The following is a 20,884-nucleotide window of genomic DNA, read 5'->3' as shown; positions in this document are numbered from 1 at the left end:
TGTGGGGACAATGAAAATTTGTGTATCTGTTGTGGGGGTCAAATATGTAGAGGTGTGTTGAGAGAAGTGAGGAACAGACATGGGAAGTGAGGACATCAGTGAGTGTACAAATGTTAGAACATATACCAATATTAATTAGCCTTTATAAATAAAAATTTTACCTTATGATCGTTACAATAGGTTAGCCATAATTTTAAAGCCATGTTACTAGGAGAAAACCCCCCTGAATGCTACGTTCATGTAATCACTTCTGGATTTAGTAGGATCTCAAAAGATGGACATCTTTAGTCACTGAATCTCTGCAGCCAAATAAGCATATTTTTAAGCCTTATTTTCCTTTTTATATCCTCAATATAAAATGGCTGCTGTAAAACTGAGACATTCATTTTACACAGGTATGAAGTTATCATATAATTCCTGCAGCAAAACATTTTTAACTGAAAATGGACTTAAAAGGGGAGAAAGAGCATTGATACATAACCTCCTAAATGCCGTTGTAGGATTTCCTAACATTTTATAGGCTAATATTTATTTATATCTACTGAGCCTCCGAACATTTGCCTTGTAGAAAACAAGCAAAAATAGAATACATTAAAAGGTACTGCAGTTTAAATTTACATAGTATTTATTATATAAAGCTTAAAGATAAAATAACTGAGGTTCGATTTTTTTTTTAGTGACATGGTGAAGTCTGAAAAGAATTCAGACTTTAATTGAACTGAAATTTTTGTAAGTCAGAAAAACCAGACAATACAATTTTTTAAATATTTTTATTCGTATACATGTATTTGATAACTTCAAATTTAGAACACAATCAGCATGAATAAGAACTATTCAATGACAAAGATTTGAAATGGATACTCTAGCCGGTTCATATTAACCTCCCCATGCGATTTATATCTGTATCTTGTACAGTGAAAACTTCTAATTTACACAGCTCTGTAACTGCAGTATTTTTCTAACACCCCATTTTGTAGTCTCAGAATACTTTTCAATTATACTGTTCCAGATGTTTAAAGATGAAAAATAATTAGCACTGTAAAGTGGAATGATAACATCTAATTAATTCACATTTTTCCCATTAATATAAATCAGGAACAATTTACAGTAAACACAAAAACCATTCACGATATTAGTAACAATAGTTCGTATTTTCACTGAACACTTCTTGTGTTAGCCAGGCTCTGGGCTAAACATCTGAACATGCAATTTAAGTACCTCGATAAGAAGTGTCACAAGTTCACATGTTTTTCACAATTGATGATGCCACGATGACAGCTTGCACTGAGCTCTCGGGTCCGGCATTTTACCGGGCATTTAGCTAGGACTCACTTGCGGCCGCTCAAGGTGCTCGCTTGCATGAGTTTACTAATGTTAGCATGAATACCCAGACCCGACTTCCCCCCAGAAAACAGGACTTGACTAAGACACGCGTAAAAGAGAGCACAGACAAGACAAAAGCGCTGTGATCTAGGTCTGCACTACAGCTCGGTTTCCTGGGGCTCAGAAGTGCCCCTCTAGGCCTAACTGCAGGAGGGCGGCCTCAGCCTCCTCCTCCTCCTCCTTGGCCTCCTCCTCGCGGATCTGCACCAGCAACTGGAAGAGGTTCGGAGCTGGCCCTTCCGCAGCCCCAGTCAGCCACAGCTGCCTTCGGATGGCCCCGCTGTGGTTGGCCCCGGCAATGACCTGCTCCAGGCGGGCCTGGTTTACGTTATCTTTATCTATGGCCCCTTTCTCCACCACCTTCTGCAGCAGAGGCTCCAGACGAATGACGTAAGCCGATAACTTTTCTCCTGGGTTCTGGTAAGTATTCAGAAATCTGACCTGCGCATCCCTAGAGCTCTCCACGCTTCCAAAAACCTGCTCAAGCGCCTTCAGGCATTCGGCGGTGGTTATCGCAGGGTTGTTAGTCTTGAGGATGCGGATGACATCAGCGGCAGGGCCCCTAAGACTCTCCATCAACCGCCGTCTCTTTTCCACATCAGACACCTGCCACTCCTCTATGACCTCATTGGTGTGCTCCAGCCAGGGATCAAAGGTCTCCTCCCCAGGCCCCGGGATGTCCCTCCCCGAGAACAGCGTCAGCTTCTTGTACCATATGGACTCAACAAGAGGCTGAATAACATTATCCAAAATATAGTTTAGCATCTCTGCTGGCATATCTGGGCCTGGGGCCGGAGCAGGATTCTGAAACCCAAGGACACGGGCAACATCTTGCACGGTCCACCCCTCTCTCGCTAGAAAGAGGTGCAACCTTTCTAAAAATTCGGCATCGGAAGTCGGGGGCTTAAAGACCACTTTCCAGACCCCTCCTTTACCTGGCATCTCCCTGGGGATGGCCGCGTAATCGACAGCGCCCGTGAGCTCTAACAAGGCTGCTTTCGCATTCTCTTCCCTCCAGAACATTCTCCCAAGCACTCGATAGGGCACCTGGGGCATCGCAGCCTGGAGGGTCTCTTCGATTTCAGCCTCATCACAGTTCACTGGGATCCCCCACACCAGCAGGGCTCTCTGGGAGTTCACATCCATCCCCCTGCACCAGTCTTCCAACAGCGTCATCGCCATTTTCCCAACTATCAAGAGCCCAATCCTACAAATACGGTTTAGACTGTGGCTCCCTGTGCTCTAGGGCTTAGGACAACAGCAGACACTCCCCTTTCACCCAATATGCTTCATGCAATCACAATTAGCAAATGACACCAGAGTCCCGCTCTCGTCCTTTCGCTGCCCCCTAAAGTCGGTGGTCGGCGCGTTCTCGCAGCAAAGCCTCTGGAATGCTCAGTCACGCGGCCGCGGCCATCTTGCGTCTCAGGTCGGGGTCCGCGGCCCCGGTCCTCCACCTGCACATATGGTGTCGCGTTGCAAGAGAAGGCCTGGAGCCAGGGCGGGCGGCGGAGGCTGAAGCTGTCGGGCTGGAGAGGCCGCCGGGGTGTGGTCGCGGGGGTGTGGCCGCCTCCTCTAAGCCGCCCGGGCGCGCCGGGCAGTCGCTGCTGCAGGAGTTGATCGCGCCGGCGTTCGCGATCAGAGCCGGGCCTTCAGTCGGCTCAGGGGCGGCTGCTTTGCAGACGAGGGTTCTGCCGCTCCTGGAGGGAGACTGTCCTGTGGTCGCAGCAGCGGCGGCAGGGCCAGTTCGCGAGCGGCTTCTTCGCGGGTGCAGGGGTCCCTCTGGGCGGCGAGGACAGCCGAGGACCGAGGACACAGGCACGGAGGCGCAGGCTGTGGCGGGCTTGCGCGCCGCTGCTGCCCCCAAGTCGGACCCGCAGCCAGCCGAGGAGATACTGCGGCAGTGGAAGGCGGGGCCGGCCGGGCGAGTGGCTTCCTCCCGCTCCGCCCCCGCGGCCCAGCTAGCTCCTGTGTAGCCATGGCAACGGTGGCCCAGACGACGCGAGATCCGCGCGCTCAGGCGGCCAGTGCGGTCGAGCGGTTGCCATGGTGCCAGCCAGGGGCTGCAGGCACTGGTTTCTCTGATGGCGCATTGCCTTTTTAATATTTTCCAGATTTTTTTTTTTCAGAGCACCGTGTTTAAGATAGTGATATACTTCTGGAGTGGATTTAAGATGATACTGTTGAAAATGCATCCGTCAAAGCAGGCTTGTCTACTCAGGTCGTTCGTACAGTCAATGTTACATATGAAAACACCCTGTTCAGCCCCGAGGCTTCCCTGTGCCACCTGATCACATCTGTACCCTCCATATTTCATCCCAATGAATGTTGGAAATGTGACATTTACATGTGTTTTTGTGAGACACTGGGTTGAGACTTGTCTAACATTTTGTTAAAAAAATCCATGTCAATTTAGTAATTTCTATAGCCAGGAAAACGCTAATGTGTTAATGTCCAGTCCTGGCATCATTGACAATGGGCTGATAAAACAGAATCCTTATGGTTCAAATATGTCGAGTAATCCTCTGCAAGCAAAACAAGGCCTATTTACGTCAATCCCAGATGGTGAAAATCTCCCCAAAAGAACACATCATTCAACTCTGAATTTTTAAAACCTTATGTAATAAAAGGTTTAAAGATACAGAAGAACATTCAAAAGTAAATAAGTTACATAGGTACATTACAATCACATCAGCAAGATTTTCTTTAGTGTATTAATTTTTTTATATAAAAAGCACACAAAAAATAAAATCTTCCGTCTGGTCTATCACAACTGTACAGCAAAAGAGGTAATATTTATATATATATGTACACTATTTTAACATGTAACAGTCTTTTTTAAAAAGGGTGCCACAGGCAGCAAACACACAAAAGGCAGTGTCTGTTCATTTTTTTCCAAAATAAAAGGAATATACTTATTTATATGCTATTAAAATATTTGTACAATAATTACAGACTGTCAAAGCTGTTCCTGTGCTCTGTTCTCTCCAACAAGGCCTTCAATTTAGAGACAAATGAGGAAAAGGTGAAACAGCTGCAAATTGTTAGAGGCAAATATTAACACAGCAAAATATGTGGAGGACATACAATTGTTTTATAAAAATATGTATACTTCCTGTAAACCTAAGGAGTTAGGCTTGCCAGTCTGGTAATAAATACCATCCGAGAAAAGTGAGCCCCAGTAAAAACATTTAAACAGCTGGGGCTTGAGTATGTATTGTATTCCTCCTTCATCTTAGCATCTGGCACATGAGAAGAAAGAGGTTAGGTCACTGAGGCAGTTAAATATAGGGGATACCTTTAGACATAAGCAGCACACGACCTCTGTGCCAGGGGTGGGGATGGGGTGGCAGAAGGGATGGGTGGGTACATTATCTGTGAGGGGGGCTGCTGAAGGCATGGAGGACAGTGCTGAAGCACTATCTCCTTGGGTGGGTAAGAGACCTCAGAAATGGTCTGGAACACAGGCACTAAGTTAGTTTCATGCCCTTAACTGAGTGCAGATGGAGGCTGGGAGATGGCTATGTGAGATGGTGTGGGGAGGACATTATAAAGCTGGAGATGTTTTGTCATTTAACTTCTTAAAGCAAAGAGCTCTGAATAGAAGAAGAAACAAAAGATGAGCCTAATATGTTCACCGGGAGAAAGCACCATAAAAAATATACCTATGCCAGCTGCTATGGCTGCACCTACTTAATTGGCACGTTACTTGCCACAATTGCATTTGCCCTCTAAACATTTTTAACTCTCACACTGCATTCTAGATATGTCTATCCTGGAACATGAACCCTTCTAAAATACGGTGTCTGGTGGGATTTATACAGAGAGGTGTCATCTTGATGTACTCTACCTACATTCACCTGGTCTGGTCTCCTATGAGCTTAGAAAAGGAGAATCACTCTAGACAAAGGAGGTTTCTGTTACATGTTCATAAAGGGGCCTGAAACTAAACACAATTTAAATAGAAAAAACCTTGGGAAACATAAGTAGCACTTTGGGGCAAAGCTGTGAAGGCACTCAGATTACACAAGTGATTTAGAAAAGAGCCTAAATTTGCTACCTCTCTGTTTTCTGGAGTGTATACCAGATTTTTGCAATCTTGGGGTATTGAACTTAACGAGCTTATAGAAGAAATTAACTGGGTTAGAATTTTGTTGCTCCCATAGCTGGGGTCCTGTAGGACCATATTAATGCATTAAATGAATGCTGAAAAATACCCGATAGTGCATAGTTTAGAAACAAAACAGCCTTCCACTCCCGGCTACCAACATGATGCTTTAAGCTATCTCAAAAGGAGTAGCAGAATGAGTACTTTTTGGCTCCTTCCTAACAGGTTGACTTGTCATATATCTACTTGCACTCACTTAGAGGTTCTTTTACACAACTAAAATTGAGTAACAAGATCAGAAAAATAACTCAGCCCTCCTGTGGGACTGGCAAGGGAAGGGGCCTCCAAAACCTTCCAGCCCTTTCACTCCAGTGAACTCCATGCCAAATACGGCTACTTCAAGCCAAAAACAAAACCAGACTTCTGGCTTCTAGCCATCCCCTCCGGCAATTTGAAAGTACAGACAGAGAAGAGGTAGCAACAAGAAGTGCCTTTGATGTCCCTTGCTCCTCCTAGTCTGTATGTGGCTTTGGTGACAACTTCCACCTTCCCATCCTTTCAGTGTTACTATCATTCTACTGGCAAGAAGTTCCAGAGCAACAAGGTGAGGGACCTTAGGGTCTTGGGAATGGGGGGAGCGGGGGGCGGGGAGATGACAAGAAGGTGCCTTGTTTTGGGATAAATGCACTTGGGCCTCTGAAAAGCAGGAGGCCCCTGGTCCCTGAGAGGATGTTAAAAATTAAATATTAAGAATAAATAAATAGCTCCCAAATGACCCAAGTCAAGAAATGAAGGCTCCTGTCCAATCTGGTTAGGAGACCTCCCCCTCCCAGGGAAGGATCCAGAAATCTCCAGCATGTAGGACTGGGGGCTGGGCTGTGGCTATCAGCAGAGACCATGTGGGGTGGGGTTAGGTGACAGTTGCTAAGGGCAGGACAGAAGCAGGCAGGGAACTTGCACCAAGGAGGGGCAGGCTGGGCCTGGGCTAAGCTCCCTTAGCAGCTTCCAGGGCCCAAAGTATTTGGCAAAAAGGTGGGAAGTAGGAAGATCCAAGGCTCATCAAAAGCTCCCTCAGGCCTAGCCCTGGAGCTTCCATCCTCAGCAGTTTCCTTACCTCCAGCAGGCTGAGAGCTTGGACAGGGACATTGGCCCTTTCCCCAAACATCAGAGAAAACTTTCCAGCCCCAGAAGGCTATTAGCAAGCAGAAAAGGGATAAGTACCTGTCCTTAGTCTCTCTCCCTCCAGGAATTCTGGTAGCTTCCCTCCCAGGGAGAAGGTGGCCTCTTTGAGGACAGGATCACTGGAGCAGCTCAGGCCTGGACATTGTCATGTAGGGGACAGCACAGGTGCCAGGCTGAGCTTCCTCTCAGGTATGGCCACCACAATCCCTCCAAGGGAGTCCCTTTTTCCAGGGCTTGGGGCAGGGCATTTGAGGTCCTCTGGAGCGGGGGAATAATGCTGCAAGGGGGGGTAGTGAGCTTGTGCTTGGCGCTCCGTGGTGACCAAGGGGAGCAGGGGAACAAAAAGGGAAGAGACTGCATTGCAGCAGGGGTCCCAGTGTAAGAGGCAGCGGTGGCAGCAGCTGGAGCCCCTCCCAGAGGGCAGCCCCAGTGAGCAGGGATTCTCATAGTTCCAGGAAAGCAAGAGGACAACTTCTGACAGACCGAATGCACAGAGAACTGGATCCTGCAGCCCTTAACACTGCTCCTGGGGCCTTTATAAATAAAAGAGCTGTTTATTTTATTGTCTTATTTGTTTTTCAGAGAAAAGTCCACGTGATCTCTCCTCTCTGTCTGGAGGTTCCAGGGCGCTTGCAGGCGTTTTCGCAGGCTGGTGCAGGGAGGGCCAGCCCCCCAGGGGGAAGGGCCAGTCCTGGGCCTTCCAGCCGAGCCTTCCTTCCTTGTCAGCCCCTCTCGCCCGAGCTCTCCTCCCGCAGGGCAGGCTGGTGGGGGGAGGCAGCAGCTGCAGCCGCAGCAGCGGCCTCTTTCTCCCTCTGCCTCAGAGCAGCGGCCTTCTTCTCCTGTTCTGCATGGCTCTTCATGTGCGCACTGCGGCTCTTCACCTTGTAAAACACCCTGCAGCCGGGCAGGAGAGGCTCACGTAAGAGGTCTGTCCCCACCCACCTGGGACCACCAGGCTAGGGTATGTACATGTGTTGGGGGGGGTCCCTGGCCCTTCCTGACTTGCTGCCCACCATGTGGCTCACCCCCACCCTCCAACTAGGGGCCGATGGGTTCCTGTGCAGTGCCATTATCCCTCTTCTAAAAGCTGCCAAGCGACATCACTGCCCTAGAAACCCTCTGAGCCAATCAGAAGGCAAGGTGAAAGCTTGGACTACCTCCTCCTCCTCCCCACGATGCGGTCTACCCCACCCCCAACCGAGCCCACCCTGCTAGGTCCCCTTGGTGACAGGGCCTGCCATCTTACCTGCCACATTTTTTACAAGGAAAAGTGTTCTCCTGATTTTGGGTCTTATTAAATGCCTCTACTTTTTTCTTCTTCTCTGTAAAAGGTAGTGCCCTTCGCGACTTCCCTGCGCCCTCCCTTGGCTTCTCTGACGCCTGGCCACCAGCAGACCCAGGGGCATTGGACTCATGGCTTCGGAGGATGAGGATGTCATTGGCCTGGAGAGAATCAAACAAGGAGAAGTTGAGAGATTTAGAGAAGGAGGGGATCCTGAATTCTGGAATCTCAGGGAACAGAGGACTCCTACAGGAGTCCTGCCAAATGTTCCCCTAGCATCCTCTTGAATCCTTCAAGTGATGCGGCACTCAGTCCCTTTTCTGCAGCACATTCCATGTTTGGCCAGCTCTATCTTTACACAGCTGGTACATTAACCCTGTAGTATAGCCCTAGCTGCCATAGGACTTCTCAATGGTGTCTCAATTAACGGCACATGTATTCATGTTTTCAGTCATTTAGTCCATTCGTGACTTTATTCATATACGAGATTTGAGTCTGTGTGATGTGCTAGGTGCTGGGGATACAGAGGTGACAGACAGGAGCTCCTACCCTCAGAAAGCTTGCAGTCTAGTGGAAGCGACAGATGTGCAGACAGCTACCTCATGACAACATGAGCCACTGGGGGAAACACCAAGCAGGTGCCAGAGAGCAGAGGACACCTGGTGCTGACCTGGAGAAGTGCTGCTCAGGGTGCAAAACATGGGCCTCGGGTTAGGGGAGCCCCCGATGGCCATTAGAAGTCATAGGTATAGGCACTGGGTGCACCCTACAGGAATGTGTTCCCCAAAGTCAGCAGTACTCGACCGAGTGTACACAGAGCACAACTCTAAGAGAAGGAGCACAGTCAAGACTCAGAAGGGAGCCAACAGCAGTGTGCCTACAGTTTGTGGGAGTTTCCTGCAAGCATAAGTGTGCAACACCGAAATGAAAAGACTCTCGTAGTAGTTCCCCAACAGACCCTTCCCATCCCTACCCTCTCTTGGGGGACCCCTCCCTGACAAGGAACAGCTCTAGCCAGATGTCTTGCTTCTTGGCCTATGATGCTTGGACAAGTGCTTGCTGCTTGGGCAAGCACTGCACCAGGAGGTTCTGGGGTGGAAGCTCCGGCAAGTCACTTAGTGTCTCTGAACCCAATTTCCTCCATCTGCAAAGTGGGGGTTAACACTTTCTGGGGTTATTATGAAGAAGTAACGAGATAATGCAGAGAAAGCACTTAGCAGAGAACATGCATGAGGGGCCATTGTTGTTATTCCCATGGCTCAGTTTCTGGCATTCTTGTCAGGGACACAGCTCTCTTAAGGGAGCCCTGCCTGAGCTACAACTCACGACTCCTTCCAATATCACACCCACTTCTGGGTTTTCACAAAGACGTTTCTCCCTGAGTCTCAGATACAGAAGCAGTGGAGTGTAAAAATTAATAGCAGACGCCAGAGTCAGGCTGCCTACTAGCTGTCTGACCTTGGGCCTCAATTTCCTCATCTGTAAAATAGGAGTAATGGCAATAACCACCACATAGGGTTCTGAGAATTAAATGAGCTCACAGCGTAAGGTGCTCAGTACATTTCCTGCTATTATGATCATGACGACCACAGTCACATTCCTGCTCTGCCCTCTCCCCACACCCACAGGCCCAGCTCCACACCTCCTCCTGGCCCTGGGCTCCCCCAGTGGAGGTCACACTTACCGACTCATTGGCCTGTAGTGTCTGCGTGGCTTTGACAGCCGCTGCCCGCCGGCTTCGCTCTCGCCCCTCTTCCTGTTCCCCCTTCTCCTGGATCTCTGGCACTTCCTCCTCCCCCTCCTTCCTGGTCTCCTTTACTTCCCTCTTGGGCTCCAGCCTCTCTTCACTTGGGGACTCTCTTCTGGAAGGAGGCACCCTGGGGAACTTCTGGGAAGTCTACAGGGCACAAGAACAAGGGCAGTGAGCCTAGAGCTCAGTCAGGCAGCCACAGAGCACCAATTCTGACCCAGCCAGGGCGTCACTTGCCCCTGTTAGTCCTGCTTGCCTGGACTGGCCCAGCGTAGCCTCCTGTGCTATGACTCTATACTCTCCCTCTGCTAGTCTGCCTGGGAAAGAAGAGAGAGGCTTGAGCCCTGGGAGCCCTCAGGACGAGGCTAAGCGCTTCAGATCAAGCCAGGAGCAGGGAGGGAGCATGCCAGTCCCTCCCCCCAGGCCACCTGTCCTCTTGGATATGTTCAAGAGACTCATTCTTGGGCAGGGTGGTCTGGTGGGGCCAGCTGGCAGCCTGGAGCTCCAATTCTAAACTGTCTTTGCAATGTTCTCTGAATCTCCTCCCCCTTCCCATCTGCAAAATAGGGACCAAATCACTCCCTGTCTTAGACCATGTCACCAAGTGTGGACTTGTCACCCCAAGACGTTAGGTGGACACATGGAAACAGAATTAAATAATATTCTCTTTTAAATTCTCTTTCAATCTTGATTATGTCAAGGACAAAGTCTTGTGTTGGTGTTAATGTTACTTTCATATTTCTCTCGATTTAAAGAGAGGTCAGGCCTCAGTCAGAGCCTTGGCAGGTAATTGTATCTAGCCAGAATTTAGTAACATTGTTTGGCTTTCATACACTACATTTATTTTTACCAGTTCTTTCCATGGCAAGCAATCCTGGGTTTTGTGTGTGTGTGTGATTGTGATATAAAGCTTCCCTTTAGAGTAAAAAATGAATTGATTTAAAGAAGAATATTAAGTAACAGCACAAGTGGTAGGTGGACATGACAAAAATAGTAATGGTGACATGTGGTAGGATGCAGATATAACAGAATTCATAAAAGTGATACAAGAATGACTAAAGTTTGGGAAACAGTGTCAGAGGTCTGCTATAAAGGGACAATGATGTGAGTTCAAATACTGTGGGAAATTTCCCCCAAGTTCTGCATCAACACAATGTACTATGACACTAGCCAATAGAGAGGGGACCCAAAGGTCCAGGGCCAGTGCCCAGGACATCAGCTCCTTGGGACACTGCCTTCCTCCCTTTGCCCTCCAGGGACTCCTGTAGGGCTCAGCCTCCAGCTCCCAGCTCAGCCCTGGACCTGTACTCAGCCCAGGTTCTCAGCAGCTGAGGCTGGGAAGGGAGTTACCTTAATATCCACTTCAACCTCTTCCTGGGCTGACTTCTCGTCACTTGCATCCACATCCCCAAAGGTGAGCGTCCCATTGCGGCCAATTTTCACCTGCTTCTTGTAGGTGTAGTAGAACTCCACACACTGGGCCACAGTCTTGGTCTGGATCTGGTTTGAAGCCAAAACTGAGGTCAGAGTTCCCGGTTCAGCCTGGGGATACTCCAGCCTTTCTCGTCCCTGCATGTAGCCCCTTAACCTTAGCAAATACTAAACCCAGTCAACCCCAAAAATATAAGCATTTCTCCAACACCTGCTCTGCACAAACCACTGACCAATTCAATTAACCAATGCTTCAGGATTTTTTTTCTTTTTAAGTAAAAAGGACAACAGGGAGCCTCTGGAGAGATTTGAACATGGATTGCATAGTAGAGAGTATTACTGTATCAGTTTAAATTTCTTGGGTGATACTGGTAACTGCAGTTTTGTGGGAGAATATCCTTGTTTTTAGGAGATATTTACGTCAAGTGTCATGGTATCTATAACTTACTTTTAATGATTAGTTAAAACAGAGAGAGAATAGGTGTGTGTTTAAGTTTATATAGAGATAGGAAGAAAGCAAATGTGGCAAATGTTAACAATTGGTAAATCTAAGTGAGGGGTATACACGTATTCATTATACTATCTTCTTTCCATTTTTCTGTAAGTTTGAAGTTTTCCAAAATAAAAAGTTAAAGGGGAAAAAAGTCTGGGTACCATCCACATTCAAAGCCAGGATAAACCTGGCAACAGAGACTCCCTTCATCAATTTGGACAAATAATTTCATTCTTCTCCAGGGAACAGTGTCTGACAAATGAGGATAGAGAAATGTCAAACTGTTCTATGTTGGGGAAGAACTCAAGGGAGACGAAAAAGAAAGCCCTGGAAAACATGAAGAGGAAGCAGGAGGCCCTAGTCGTGTTCCTAACTCTACTACTAAAGAGCTGTGTGCCCTCAGACAAGTCTCTTCGTGTGTAAATAGCGAGTTGGGTGAAACTAGATGACCTCCAAGGGCCTCCCAAGCTCTGAAATCCTAGTCCTCCCATTTCACAAATCTATTTGGCTCCCAGGTTTAGTTTCTGGACTACTTTTCCACACACAGAAGCTGTTTTCTCTGACTCTCCCTATTCCTCCAGGCTCCCAGACTGCTCGGCCAACTGCTGGGCAGCAGTGGGAGCTGAGAGGTCCTGTCCACAGAGCCCAAGGGGTCAGTGAAGGTCCTCTGGGCCTGAGGAGGACACAGACATGCTCCATCTCACAGGAACGGCCAAATCACAAATTGATTAATTACAGCCCATTTGCACTTTTACTATCAATTTTCTCTGATCATCTGTTTAACTAATGGCCTGTTGTTTTCATTAAGGTATTCGGAGCACCTCAGTGAATTTCACAAGCATGTACTTCCGGGCAATACTGCCCAATCAGGAGCCCAGCAAATGTCTGTCCTCACAACAGCCCCTCGTAGGAGAATTCACCAGCACTCTGTCCAGTCCCCAGACGTGTCCTTGGCACAATCTACAATCCCAGGAGGAAAGAGCACATTCTTACGCGAGCCCTTTCTCCTCAGTGGTCCCCACAGCTCACGCTCCCACAGCCCAGATTTTGCAAGACAGGGCTGGTGGAAAGGTGCAAGTCCTCAGATTAGCAAAGCAATGTACTCTCCCAGAAGAACATGGGAAGAGGTCAAGATAAATCTAGGAAAACTAGGCTGGGGCCTGAAATACTAGAAAGAAGCCCTGGGTTTGATAAGAAGTGGGCAGAGGCCCCTGCCAGGTCAGTGCCACAGTGGCTTTTTGGCTCTCAGTTCTTCTCATCTTAGGGTGAGCTCTCCTCCTACATACTGATTGTGGGCCTTGATGTACCCGAGCCCCCGAGGGAATGGCTCATGTCTGTCTTCTTGCTCTCCCTTAGGCATGTCACTACTTTACATTTGACATCACTCTGTCAGATTCAAGCCTCCATCTGGATGGAGACCCCCGAGCGTGGCCACACTACCGTAAGGTGAGGGAAAGGGGCTTAGAACCCAGGGGGGAAAGTCCTGATCTCTTTTCCTTCTTGTTTTGTTTAGAAAATTGTCTCTGAGGCTACTTAGTGGCACTTCTCTCACTGCTTCTGAAGAGGACTTGGTAAGCAACTGAAGGCCCCCATGGGCAGAGGGAGCCCCAAATCATGCAGGCAGCTGCTGCCCCACACTTGCCCCTGAAACAGAGCCCCAGCTCACCAGCTTCTGCACCAAGAAGAAATCCTTCTTGTAGATGGCAATGCCCTTGTTGAACAGCTTCCTCTCAGCCATCTTCCACTGGTCGGAGCCTGTGGGGCAAACAGGGAGCCAGGGTAGTGAGGTAGGCAGACCTGTGAGCACTGCGGGGGCGATTCTGACCAGCAGACAAGTGTGAGGTCATCCATCCACGGTCTCTGCCGCATTTGAAAGCTGGAACCACATCCTGCTTCTGCCACTTACAAGTCATGTTGCTTAGCCTCCGAGCCTCACTCCCCTCACTTGTGAAATGGGAACTAGTCATAGAAGCCGCCTCTCCAGCTGTGGTGCGGACTAAATGAAATAATACATGTAAACCTCTGGTCCTCTGCCTGGCAATGACATGTACCACTCGACAGGGGTCAGGAACAGTGGCTGCTATGATTCTGCCCCCTTAGTCAATATCCGTCTTAAAGCACAGGATCCAGAACAGGACATGGCACTCCAGGGGTTATCTAAGGTCCAGGCACCTTGAATGGCACTCCCCGGGTTCCTGTCCCTTGTACTTTGCCCTGGGCTTTGCCTGGAAGGGCTCCCACCTGCCCACACCCTTCTCTCTTTCCCTCCAGAGCACAGGAAGCCCCTTGAGAGGTACCGCAGCTTTGATGTCAGTTCCCTCACTCTGGCTCTTGGCTTATCCAGCCCCTACCTCCCAACCCAGAGTTGTGACTCAGCACTAAGCTGGGCCCCACTGATGTTGGAGACCCCTTGAGGCTCTGGGCCCTTATGCCCCCCCCGGCCAGGCCCACCTGTGTAGTGATAAGTTGCCAGTGGGTGGTTGTGGGGCCTCATGGGCTTTATCAGTAGCAGCTTATTCAGCGTTTCCTGAAAGGGAAGTGAAGAAAAGGTCAGGGCTTCTTGGTGGGCAAAACTTACAGGGACTTCTCAGGCCTCTGATAGGGTGGGCACTGACTCTTGCCCCCCTTAGCTGCTAAGGTAAGAGGTTTGGCAGGCCGGCAAGATCACAGGGGATGGGACTCCTCAGGAACCAGGCTGCAGGGCCTCTTAAGAGGGAACAGGTGGCCCCCAAGGCAGGCAGCCACAGGTAGAGAAGGCCCTCAGTGACAGCCCTTTCTGAGGGTAGAGACCCACTGACCCAGAATCAGGGACTAGGGTGGATGGGAGGACCCTGCACAGCAAAGTCTGGAACTAGGGCTCCTTTGGGTGGAGCACCTACAACCCCCAACTTGGTCAGCCTCTCTGGTCTGTCTACCAGACCAGAGTATGTCTATGTCTGCATACCAGCAGGCCTGGCTCCATGCCAGTCTCCCTGAGGGTCCCTCCCAACACCAGGGGCAGTGTCTCACCAGGATGTCTCCCCTGGACTCGTGCAGACAGTGCAAGGCCAGCTCCTGGTTGGTGCCAGCTCCAGGGAAAATGCTGGAGCAGGCCGCTGTCAGCAGGTCTTCCACTGGATTCGAGGGAGCAAGTAAGGGAGCGAGCAAGGGGAGAGAGGAGAGGAAATCACTTTTAGGGCTGGGCAGGGCTGGGGCTAGGCCTAGGCCTAGGCCTAGCCCACGCACCTACCCAACAGCCCACCCTCACTTCCAGGCTCAGGTCCTCTCTCACCTTGCCTCTGCTTCTCCCGGCTGTTCTCTAGGTCCTCCCATGGCTGCCACACCAAGTCGGCCTTGTGAGGGTCTGCAGCTGCCAGGGCACGGTCCCTCATTGAGGGGATTTCCGCTTGGAACCGAGAGCCCACGTTGATCCGTCTGCAGGGGTGGAAAAGGCCGGGAGTGAGGCCTCGCCTGTGGGATGGGGAACCTGACTTTCTCCCTGGGGACAGGAAAATATGCAGGGGGCAGCTGCCAGAGGCTGAGCAAGGCAAGGCCTCAGCTGGGTGTAAAGGAATCTGGCTTTAGAGAGAATAGCCTGGCCAGAGGCACCTGGGACTGCCAGAAAGACAAGGCCCAGAGTTTGGAAAAGGGAGAAGACGCTCCAGATTTACAGACAGAGAAGGAGTCTCTCAGACTACCCTTCTAATTCTCCTCAGAGGCAAATTCAAACTGAGCTGGTCTCTTCCTTTCCTTGTGACTTCCACACAGAAGCAGGGTGAGGAAAGTAAAGCCCAGAGGCCTGCTCAGCCCTCTGCAGGTCCCGCAGAACCCTCTTTTTCTCGCAGGGCCTGAATGCACTAGACCCCACTCGGCCACCCTCACACCATGGGTCAGAGGCAGGGCTGCACTTACGGCTCAATGCTCACTGGGGTGGCCTCCCCCATCACAGACAGGACAGGCGGGGTGACTTCAGCGCTATCTATGGGACAAAAGGCAGGTTGGTAAACGGCACTCTCCTCCCGTCAGCAAAGCACACCCCCTGCCCCCTGCACCCCAACCCTAAGTGGCTGCTCTATAGAGTCACAGTGGTGACTTACGGAGGTTCACACTTGGAAATCAGGTACCCTGAATCCCGGTGGCTTCACAGCCTGCAGTGGTGACATGATGACTAACTGTGACTACCAAATACATGCTGACAGGGGTTATTACGACCTATCGCCTGAGGTTAATGTGCGGATGGAATGAAATCATGCACAAAACCCCGGAGCTCCCACACTCCGGAATTAACTCCAACATTAAACTGTGGTTGCTCTAGTAAAGAGGCTGAAACCTTCGGCACCCGAGCGAGGTGAGGAAGGGGATCGCTGTTGCATAATTACCTTCTCAGTTCCTTGCTGGCTTCACTGCCTCAGTTTCACCTGAGCTAATCTTCTTAATGCCCCACATGGTCAAGACACTCCCTTGCTCCAAAACCAAAATTTCTGCTGGCTCCTCTCTGCAAAGTGAGATGAAACCTGCGCTCCTCAGCGGGCCCCTTCCGTCTCTGCCTCCCATCACCCTCTTGCCTGGACCCTGGATCCTAGCAGACTGCTTACGCGTGGCTCCTCACTCTCCCTGCACAGTCCTACCTCCAGGCCTTTGCACCACTCATTTCCGCTGCCTAGTGCGCCCTCCCCACCCCCTTCATAGTTCAAGCTCAGTTCTAGCCCCACCCTCTCCTGAACAGTTTCCTCCCCACTCCAGGCTAGCAGCCTCTGCAGGCTTCAGAGCTTAGGGTCTGTTTCACTCACTGACAGCTGATCTCACACTGCACAGAACCTCTGCTTTTCTGTCTCCTAGGCCTCCATGTCAACTCCCTAATGACCTCATATTCTCCTTAGAACAGACCGTCCCATACATTAATGCAGCTCTCATAGGACCCCGTTCAAGGCTTTACACCTAAGTGCTCGATAAATACTCATGCATGGACAGACCTCTTCTTTGCTGCAAATCTGGTCTTTATAGTGACTTCTTCCTGCACAACCCAAGCAGGAAGAGAAGCTTCAAAGCCTCCAGTGGAAGTGGGAGGGCAGAAGGCCCCAGCTGGGCTGAGCCATTTCACACCCACACACACTAGGGGGCACCAGAGAACTAAGCCATGGGTGAGGTCAGGGTCAGAGGTTAAACCAGTGAGGGCACCACCTCACCCCCGTGCTACCTCTAAGTGTTTACTCCCACCACCCTAAGAAATAGCATTATCCCATTTTTCAGAGGAAATAGATCCTTCTGTGGGGTGGGCAACATTTTTCAGCAATTCACCACCCAGGTGAGCCAGAGTGTCTGCCAAAATGACTGCTTAAGAGACCCAGGAGACAGGATCTGGCACATATTACGGACAAACATGACACACGAGGCATGATGGTAAGTATTTTACACGTGTTAATGCATCTGAACCTCACTACAACCCTGTGAGGCAGATATTAGGTTGAACCATAGAAAACTGCTATTTGTGGATCTAAAAATCGTTGAACATTGGCAATTTCATCATCAACCAAATAGTCCTAATTTAAACGCTGTTAATTTAAACGCCTAATTTAATCCTCTTTTAAACGCTGGAGAAACTGAGGGATATGGAGTTGAAATGACTTGCACAGGGATGTAACAGTAAAGGGTGCAACTGGGATTTGCACCAAGCGGCTGAGCTGACCCCTCCTTCCCCGACTCCTACGTGTTCTTGAACCAGGACAACCTCCTTGTCTCTCTCAGAGCAGAGCCGCTTTTCCCACAGTATTCCAGCCCCGTCCCCAGCAGCCCCATAAACTGAGTCTCATCCCTGCCCCCATGGCAGCTGAGGCGGGGTCACTCACTAGAGCGGAGCAGAGTACGATGGGCACTCTTTGGCGTGATGGGAGGAGGGGCTGGGATACTGCTGGTTGACATGATGGCATTGAAGTAGAGGCCAGAGCCTTCCCGCACAGGACTGAGGATGGGGGGTGGTGTGTAGGGGGGCAGCTCAAAGCTCCGCTCAGCGGGGTGGTCGGCCAGGCGGACAGGAGAACGCAGGTGGCTCTGGTAGGGGGTGATGTTGGAGTAGACAGGAGGGGCGATGAAAGTGCCCGCTTTGGTGGGGATGATCAGGGGCTCAGGCCGGGGCCGTTGCTTTGGTTTCCGCACCGAAGTTTCCCCCTCCATCTTGATATTCATGTCCTCAGCCTGGAGAAGGAAACAGAACCAGGATGGCTCAGCCTCTATCCTCGGAAACTGGAGTCTGGACCACCGCTTACTGATCCCACCTTTGGAACTTATTCTGCCCACCACACCCATCAAGGCAAGCCTGAGACAGGGAGCTGGTACCAAAGCCCTTCTTATTGCCTCCTCCAGGGCAGAGGTCAGCAAACTGTTTCTATCAAGGGCCAAACAGTAAATTTAAGCTTTGTGGACCACATATGGTTTGTTTTTTCTTCTTCCCGTGGCTCTCCCTGCATTTTAAAAAACAATCCTTTAAAAATGTAAAAACCATTCTTACATCTGAATTTGGGCCACAGGCCATTGTTCCAGGCCCCTGCTGTAAAGTATATTATAGGGCAGGGGACTACATTAGGTAAGGGCCCAGCCTCCGGAGCTGGATTACTTGGACTGGTGTCTTACCTTCTTTACTTGCCACTTAAAATAAATTACTTAATTCTCTATTCATCATCATTTTTAACATGGGACTAATTAATAAGTGCCTACCTAATGGGCTAGCTATGAGGACTAAATGAATTAATACGTGGAAATCATTGAGAACAGTCCCTGGTACATAGTAGTTACTCAATAAAACTGGCTGCTATCACTACTTAAACTCCAGGCTCTGCATTAGATGGAAGTCCCTACTGTAGGATAAGACCCAAGCTGAGCATGGGACCTATGTCTAACAAGACAGTCCTGTCCCTCAAAGAACTTTTGTTCTCATAGCATTAGTCCTACTATCAGAGGCTAGCCCACTCATGCTGTCCAAGATTAGCCCTCCTGGCTTACACTTCTTCCTGCTTAGTATGCCTCATGGGCCTCCATACAGAATAGAAGGCAGGGCTGTAAGGGAATAGAGCCCTGCAGGGGTCTGTGACATTCAGATCACCTCCTTGGGTGCACAGTCTGCCAACAGGTGAGGGTGGCCATTTGACTGAGTGGGCCTGGGAATAACAGGCTTTTCCCTTCCCAAGTTCCTACTCCCACAAGACCGTCCAGTGGAGGGCCCTGATTCCCCATGAGGCCTTGGGCATGTCCTTTAGTCATGTGTGCCCTCTCTGCTCTTCTGCAGACTAGTACAAAATCATATTGTTCATTCGTCCTCCCTTAGGGGAACAAGATGATTACACAGAAAAAAAAAAAAAGAAATGCAGTAGAGTCAAAGGCCCCCAAACTTGCTCGACAGGAAATCTAGCATGAACTCAGCTAGCTGTAATGATTTATAATTTTATAATAGGGGAAATGGATTTAAACTATTCTGAATATTTGATAATATTTTTCATATTGCTTTTTTTAGGTGTGATAATGGTATTGAGATTATTGGAAGGAAGGAAGGAAGGAAGGAAGGAAGGAAGGAAGGAAGGAAGGAAGGAAGGAAGGAAGGAAGGAAGGACTTTATGTATGATGTACTTCATATACAAACCAAAGTATTTATGGATGCAATGATGTGATGTTTGGGATTTGCTTCTAAAAAATCCAGTGGCCGGGAGAAGTGGAGGTACAGATGAAAGAAGATTGACCATATTCTGATGGTAAAATATTGGGGTTTCAGTGCAAGACTGAAAATTTCTGTATTACAAGGAAAAAATAACTAAACAAAAAATAAATCTCCCCCCAAAGCCTGCTGTACTGAAATGAAAGTACTCATGGACAGGGATTCAGGAGATCCAAATTCCAGGGCTAGCTCTGCCATTATTTGGCTGTTTGACCTTAGTTAAGTCTCTTGCCTTTTCTGGACCTATTTCTTCATCTTCGAAATGAGTGTGTTGAGCTGCGTAGTGGCTCAGGCTCCTTCCTGCCCATCCTCAGGACAAGCTTCCCAGGCCTCCAGCCTCCAGCCTCTACCACAAACTTTCCCCCAACCAGAGAATAAGACCTCAGAGAGTGGAGACTATGCTGCTCATGATAACCTGGGAGCTCCCCTCTCTGTTGCAGAGAACAGGCATGCAGGCCTACTCTCTAGCTGAAAGGAACTAGAAAATCTGGACTCAATATAAAAACCACATTTCTGAAGGTATCAGAGTAAATAAGTTGGAAAAGAATTAAACAGCCAAGATCCAGGAAAAGAAGGAAAGTCAAAGAGGCGAAGCAGCATTTAGAGCTGTGTTTTCCCTAGAGTAGATGCTGTTACTGGAAGAGGCAACTGAGAAGCTGAGAAACTGAGCAGAGTTTTTAATAAATTCATGGAGCTAGCACAATAAAACTTGGGAGTTTCAGGTTTGAAGGAGAGCCTGGTAAATCTCTCTGGCTTTGGATTGGAACTCCAAAGGGCTATATCCTCAGAATAAAGGTGAATCAGAAATAGAGACTAGTCCTCACGTGGAATAATGCCCAGCTTCAAATCACATCATCTCTACCATAATTTAATCTCTGATTAAATTAAAGTAATCCAGAAGTGTTGGTGCTCTTTGCTATCTGTCAGATGCAAAGATAAATTCTCTCTGGAAGAGGAGAACATCATCCAGAGTCTTTAATTATCTCAATATTTTTCCACATGTAATGTCTGACATTCAATAAAAAATAACCAGATATACAAGAAAACAAGATGTGATTTAAAAGTAAGAAATCACAGATAAAACAGACCCGGAGTATCCAATTAAGGGAGTTATCAGAAATAGAAATAAACTTTAAGAAAGCTATGCTTAAGTTATGCAATAAAATAAAAGGCAAGGCCAAGAAACTCATCAACGAACTAGAAACTAAAAGTGAACCAAATGGAAAATTGGTAACTAAAAAACAAAATAATTAAAAGTAAGAACTCAGTGAATGGACTTAACTACACATTAGACACATTTAAAGAGAGAATTGGTGAACTGAACGATAGGTCAGACTAAGAAAAAAATGGAAAATCTATAAAAGTGCATGGCAGACAAAATAGGGGACACAGTGAAAAGCTCTAACAAATGTATAACTGGAGTCCCAGAAGAAGAGAGAGAAAATGGGGCAGAAGAAATATTCAAGAAGCACTACAAACTCTAAACCAGATAACTATAAGAAAACCACAGTTAGGTATCACAGCAAAACTGCTGAAAATGAATGACCAAAAAAAAAAAAATCTTAAAAGCAACA

The 20,884-nt window shown here is 48.7% G+C and overlaps 2 protein-coding genes across 4 annotated transcripts in view; both read right to left on the bottom strand.

The window, feature by feature from the left end:
• Positions 1 to 753: 753 nt before the first annotated feature.
• Positions 754 to 2,649, bottom strand: PNMA1 (PNMA family member 1). Its single transcript, XM_033107208.1, has one exon. The coding sequence runs from the start codon at positions 2,563 to 2,565 to the stop codon at positions 1,504 to 1,506; it is 1,062 nt and encodes a 353-aa protein (XP_032963099.1). The 5' UTR covers positions 2,566 to 2,649; the 3' UTR covers positions 754 to 1,503.
• A 1,335-nt stretch (positions 2,650 to 3,984) lies between these two features.
• The window catches only part of MIDEAS (mitotic deacetylase associated SANT domain protein), a 64,691-nt gene continuing 47,791 nt past the window's right edge, over positions 3,985 to 20,884 (bottom strand). For 2 of the 3 annotated variants that reach the window (XM_033107205.1, XM_033107206.1), the window contains exons 4-13: positions 17,455 to 17,800; positions 15,521 to 15,587; positions 14,901 to 15,043; positions 14,639 to 14,742; positions 14,081 to 14,156; positions 13,296 to 13,384; positions 11,056 to 11,205; positions 9,640 to 9,852; positions 7,920 to 8,116; positions 3,985 to 7,567 (exon numbers count right to left, since the gene is read on the bottom strand). In XM_033107205.1, the coding sequence (XP_032963096.1) occupies positions 7,396 to 7,567; positions 7,920 to 8,116; positions 9,640 to 9,852; positions 11,056 to 11,205; positions 13,296 to 13,384; positions 14,081 to 14,156; positions 14,639 to 14,742; positions 14,901 to 15,043; positions 15,521 to 15,587; positions 17,455 to 17,800 (1,557 nt within the window). In that variant the 3' untranslated portion in view covers positions 3,985 to 7,395. The remainder of the gene's footprint in view (positions 7,568 to 7,919; positions 8,117 to 9,639; positions 9,853 to 11,055; positions 11,206 to 13,295; positions 13,385 to 14,080; positions 14,157 to 14,638; positions 14,743 to 14,900; positions 15,044 to 15,520; positions 15,588 to 17,454; positions 17,801 to 20,884) is intronic. The other variant, XM_033107207.1, reaches the window with a different exon arrangement.

This window comes from Rhinolophus ferrumequinum, chromosome 6 (genome assembly GCF_004115265.2).
Source record: "Rhinolophus ferrumequinum isolate MPI-CBG mRhiFer1 chromosome 6, mRhiFer1_v1.p, whole genome shotgun sequence".
NCBI classification, from domain to species: Eukaryota; Metazoa; Chordata; class Mammalia; order Chiroptera; family Rhinolophidae; genus Rhinolophus; species Rhinolophus ferrumequinum.
The sequence above is the reverse complement of the archived record's forward strand: the minus strand, read 5'-3'. Positions and strand labels throughout refer to the sequence as shown.